General features: G+C 43.6%; 1 protein-coding gene across 1 annotated transcript; it reads left to right on the top strand.

Moving 5' to 3' along the window:
• The first annotated feature begins 185 nt into the window (after positions 1-185).
• Positions 186-5,891, top strand: LOC109429095 (RNA exonuclease 1 homolog). Its single transcript, XM_062857040.1, has 8 exons — positions 186-489; positions 557-1,896; positions 2,963-3,245; positions 3,305-3,773; positions 4,426-4,503; positions 4,567-5,109; positions 5,181-5,440; positions 5,512-5,891. The coding sequence occupies exons 1-8, from the start codon at positions 390-392 to the stop codon at positions 5,589-5,591; spliced, it is 3,153 nt and encodes a 1,050-aa protein (XP_062713024.1). The 5' UTR covers positions 186-389; the 3' UTR covers positions 5,592-5,891.
• Positions 5,892-5,915: the final 24 nt, after the last annotated feature.

Genomic DNA, 5,915 nt, shown 5'->3' on the forward strand with positions numbered 1-5,915 from the left:
TGGATTTCAATTAATTGGATGTGGATTGAATTTGAGTTTGGATTAAGATTGGGAGTTACGGCACATTTGCCGTATTTTCCAATGGCCGAACGACGTTTCATCAGAGTAACGCCCCAAATTCCCCTAATAAAGTTGTGAGTTACCTTACGTGAGTGGCTGAGCGCCCGCAGCGCTTCAAAAAACGCAAAACATCTGTCATCCTCGTTCAGTTAATGTGTCAAAACTTGTAGCGGATGATGATTTTCGCTAGCTTTACTGCAAAAATAATGTTTAATTTTCGGTTTTATTGTAATATTTAGCCCAAGTAGATAATTTATTGAGTCTGGTAATTGTATACGGTAGCGAAGCAAGTAGAACAAGTGCAAAAACAAGTAACCGTAACAGCAGAAATGCTCCCAGCGACGGGGCTGTTCCGCTCCATAAATTGCCCTTTCTTCGAGAAAGACTTGTGTACTCGGCCATTCTGCCACTTTCGGCACTTGAAACCAGGTTTGTCCTGCTTGTGGACATGAAAGCACTTGAACGCGGACTTTTATATTTTTTGTTTTTATTGTAGAAGCACCACCGAAAGCCACCTACAGTGCAACCCCGAAAAATCTGCTGAACCAGAATAATGCCGGATCGGAGTCAGCCAATCAGGATGGTCCGGTTAAGAAGAAACCCAAGCTGGAGTACATCCCAATGCCGACCATTCTGGCGGCCAAATATGTTCCGAGCGCGAAAGCCGCCACGCCCACCACCAACAATCAGAACAAGATCGATGAACCGGAAATTGACAATAAAGCGGAAGAAGCGCCCCCCGTGGATGACCAAATGACGACGGTGGACGTTCCCACCGAGGACATCGTTGAACAGAAAAATGATGTTCCAACAAAGGAACTAACAAACGGACAGAATGGTAAGGAGCAAAACCATGACGACGATGAAGGGCCAGTAACTGCCAAAGAGAACAAGGTCAAACCGAAGGATTTGGAAGCACCTGAGGTTTCTGACGTGGAGATTAAAGCCGGTAAGCGGAAGGATGCGGAGAAGTCTAATTCTTATCATTCAACCCACCGTAAAGTTAGTCAAGAAAGTGATAAGCATCGGAAGAGCAGTAGAGATGAAAAAGATCACCGAAAAGAGAAAAGTCACCGGAAGGAATCCGATCGCAAATCGAGTTCTTCGAGCACCAGTGAACGGAAGCACTCGAGTTCGTCGTCATCGCACAGATCAGACGATAAACATCGATCCAGATCTGACAAGGAGAAAGAGCGCGACAAAGAACGTTCAAAATCTAAGCACAAAGATAGCTCTAGGGATAAGGAAAGACGACCAGAAAAGGAGAAAGAGCGGACAAAATCATCGGATAAAGACAGGGAAAAAGATAGAAAGAAGTCATCCGAAAAGGATCGACCTAGATCATCACACAGTTCTAGTAAAAGTTCATCTAAATCTAGCAGTACGGGTAGCAAATCTTCATCTTCATCATCGAACAGTAGAAATAAGACTTCGCAAGCTGCCTCCTCTTCGTCATCATCATCATCATCCAAACCAAAAGTCGAACTGGCCGATGAAATATACCGCGACCTGCTGGACAACCCCCCGAGCGATATCGATATCGATAGCGACGAAGACGAAGTCATGCGTCAGTGTCGGATGATTTTCGAGGAATACGAAGATGAACCGCCGGCTCCGGCACCGACTCCGCCGCCGGTGTCAAAAGTAGCCAGGAAGAAGCCCGATCCCAAAGGCGGTGACGTCGAGCTGATTGATATGTTTGCGGAGAAGTTCTACGACGAGAACCGGAAGAAGCGAGTGGCACATGAAAGTAGTAGTTCAAACGCGAGGCCAACCGCCAATGCTGCGCAACCAGCTCCGGCAAAGAGGACCAACTACGTGCAGGAAGCTATGCGGGTATGTTTGATGTTTCGCTATCGTTTCAATGAAATATGAGTTGACTTCTATAATGCCAACCAGAAAAAAAATACTGACAGTCAGGGCATTTTTGCATTTTTGATTTGGAAAATCAGAGACTCGGAATTCCGTTTAACAGACTATCGGCATAAACATTAGAATCAAATTCCTTCCTTACTTTCTAGGCTATATGTAGAATGTTTTAGATCATAGGAATAAAGACTCCGTGAAGTCATTGGTCCTAACGTATTTTGGTCGAACATATTTCGTTAATCTTCTCCTGTATCCGGTTAAATGACTTTGATAACGATGCACAGTAATATGGTGCCTGATCAACTAACACATGGCGTACACTGCGAGAAATAAGTATAAAGACAGAGCCGTTTTCCATACAAAATAATCATGTTTTGGGATCAAAATCTCTGTTTCTAGCGATTCGAATTGTATGGTATTTTCTCTGCAACCTTAAAATAACTAAAATTTTGACTAGTATCATACTATTGTGTGGCTTGTGGCCTTGCGGCTAGTGTCCCCAAGCATTTAGTCGCATCATGGTGGGAGTGTGGGTTCGATTCCCACCGAGGAAAAGTTTTCGGCTGTGCCACTGGGCGTTGCGCGTCCGTTGTCTGGTGTCGTGCTTCCTTCAAAGAGCGAATAGCTCACTGGAAGCATTAAACGTGTTCGCGTCTTTAAAAAAATCATCATCCATGCAAACGTTTACATCGACTTTTCAGGTTCAAATAAGTATAAAGACACTTTTTGTATGGAAATCGTGTCTTTATACTTATGTATTTGAATCTAAGGTGCCCGCCAGAGTGGACGCGTAACGAGGTGCGACGCGAAAATGATGATGAAGAAGTTCTTGATTGTAGACCATTGGTCTCTTACACTACCACTTTTCGGAATCGGAAAGGCATTTCTGATGGCATTCCTTCAAACATTTTCTTCTAAAGCTCGGAATAAATTTCTTGTGGAGTTTGTCTGAGAAATCTATCTAAAAATGATATTTACAAATTAGATAAAATATAGTTATTGAATAGTAATATAACTTCGGTATATTTCACAGTCGGTGTATCATCGTCAAGAGATTGTTCGAAAGCAACAAGAAGAATTAGCAGCTAAACAGCGAATTGAGGAAGAAAATAAGAAACGTATCGAAGAAGACACCCGAAAAGCAATGAACAAGCCCGTAACACCAAGACTAAGCAATGGATCGCCACGATCGCCGGTTTTGAGTCCAACTCCTGTGACGACCCCTCCAACGACCGATAAATCTCCAGTGTCGCCCATCAGCACAACCAGCTTTTACAGCAAATCACCGGACTCTCTAGTAACAACCACGCCTAGAAGTATATAATCTCGGTTTATTATCCTTGAAACATATCTAATCAATTGCGCTGCTTTCTAGGTCGTTTCACACCAGCCGTCAACGTACTAGCCTTCCAAAAAGCGAAAGAAAAAATTGAACAATTGCGAAAGATGAAAGCAATCGGAACTCCTGCCCAAACTGCTCCCAAAGGTAGAGGCCGGGTGGCTCACACTGTTTCTGCGCCAACAGTTCCGGCAGCTTCCACTTCCGCTGAGGTACCCGCTACGCCGCAACCTCCTCCGCCGCCGGCGAAATCCGCTCCACCGGTGTTGGAAGCCGACTCGACCAAAATTTCCTTCAACATTCGGATGCAGTTTTACAATCTGATGATCAAGCACTGTTTGAACATCTACACTGACTGTGATGATGCGTACGATCGCGCACAAACCGAGGAGCTGGCCGTGATGAAAAAATGCAGCACGCCGATGATCTACAAGAGCAGCGCTCTGCTGACGATCAACAAACTGCGCAAGGAGGCTGTGGATTCGGGCAGTGAAACGACGGAAAAGTAAGTAACCCGTGGGAATCTTGATATATTCATGATTAAAGGGTAGCATTTTCTCGGCATTAAGTGTACAGTAGCTCTATCTTCCTCGGTTTTCAAAGATATGGGATGGGACTGTTGTTTCCCCGAATGTTTAAAATTTTCTGGACCTGTGCGTTCGAGGACGTCCACGAAATCAGATATTTCTACCTGATTCCCAGCTAAACACTGTTTTGTAATGCTTTCTACCAATATTCGTTTTCGGTTCAAGACTTACCGAAGCTTGCCGAATTCACATGTAGATTTCGCAGTCCGTAAAAAACCCTATTCGCAGATGCAACAGTGTTCCAAGATGCACACAATATTCAACACATTCAAGCGATTCAAGCACATCTTTATCAATATCATTACCGCAGCAATTACTAGGCCTGCCTCTGTTTCTATCTGCAACAATGTGCTTTGTTCTTGTTCGAGGTAATTGTCAAACATATCTTTCCTATCGAACAAAAGCTCCCTCGACTGCATAAAAGAAAAGTTGTATAAATTTCCTGTAAAGCAGACAAATTAACCGGGTTTCGTGAAAAAAACGTATCCTGCTAAACACACACACAATGGAAAAAAGTTTGTTTCATTTTAAAAACTGAAGCGGTATGAACTAATGAAGATTTCTTTCCAGGAATAAAACCATATCTCACGATGTCATCCTTGCTGGTAAAATGGCTCAAAACATTTCATGGAGTGTGAATAAAAAACTGTAAGGATTCAATTATTTTAACACGTAATTCCACATATACAACACGTCCTCCATCTTCTTCAGCAAAACCGAAGTAAAATCCGCCTACACAATTGACAATGCTCCATCTACGGTAGCGTACAAAATGATTTACGAGTGCATCTTGACGGAAGAGCAATTGCAAGCCAACGGATTCCCCCGGCCCACAGATACCCCAGGAAAGGCGAAAATCTACACCGCGAAGCCCTCGCGACCTCCGAACGAAGAGGAACGCTACTGTTCAAGGTGTTCGAAGGTATTCAATCTGGAAACGTACGAAGAACCGGCTGTGGATTCGTGCAACTATCACGCCAAAAGTACATGTTACCGCAGGGGCTTTGCCGACAACCTGCACAGCTGCTGTCAACAACCGGCCGGAACGGCAGGATGCATGTATGCCAACTACCACGTGAGCAGCTACGTCGACTACGTCCCGTCGAAGAAGGACATCTTTGCGCTGGATTGCGAGATGTGCTACACCACGGGCGGACTGGAACTCACTCGCGTTACTGTTGTGGACATCAACGAGAAAACAGTTTACGACTCGCTAGTGAAACCCACGAACAAAGTGATTGACTATAACACCAGGTAGATTGGGTTAACTTCCGACTGAATAGAGTCAAATCTCATGTTATTTCTTATTTGGTCTTTTTTCACAGGTTTTCCGGAATAACGGAGCAGATGTTGAAGAACACTACGACCACCCTGCACAACGTTCAGGCCGTTCTGCTGTCGATGTTCAACTCCGAAACGATTCTCGTCGGGCACAGTCTGGAAAGTGACTTCAAGGCGCTCAAATTGATCCACGACGTCGTGGTGGACACGTCCGTTCTCTATCCGCACAAAATGGGACCACCGAAGAAGCGAGCTTTGAAAACGCTCTGCATTGAGAATCTTAAGAAAATCATTCAAGAAAATGGTAAACTATCAACAACATTCAATCGTCATTTGAACAATACAAATTTGAATCTCATTTCTTCTCTTTCACAGACAGTGGGCACGACAGTGCGGAAGACTCGGTCGTTTGCATCCAGTTGATCAAGCATTATCTTAGAAACCGCATCATATGATTATTACCGTACAACTCGTTGTGTAAACAATCCGTGCTAGAATATGTCCCTCCGTGGACGCTGTTATCATCAGGATCTTATTTATTTCACATCATGTTATTGCTAAGTCGCCCTCCATATTGCACTATGGAAATGGTTATACTCAGTATGCTAAAATCGGTTCTAAGTTAAACAGTTTCGGATACGTTGAGCAATAAGCAATAATGAAGGAAATCCGATCAAAATCCAACACAGCATTACTTTTTTTTCTATTAATAGAAAACTATTTAATAAAAACAAAACTTAACTTAAACATTTTTACAGAGCATTCTTTTGTACTTGAGG

The sequence above is a fragment of the Aedes albopictus genome, chromosome 3, assembly GCF_035046485.1.
Source record: "Aedes albopictus strain Foshan chromosome 3, AalbF5, whole genome shotgun sequence".
Lineage (NCBI taxonomy): Eukaryota > Metazoa > Arthropoda > Insecta > Diptera > Culicidae > Aedes > Aedes albopictus.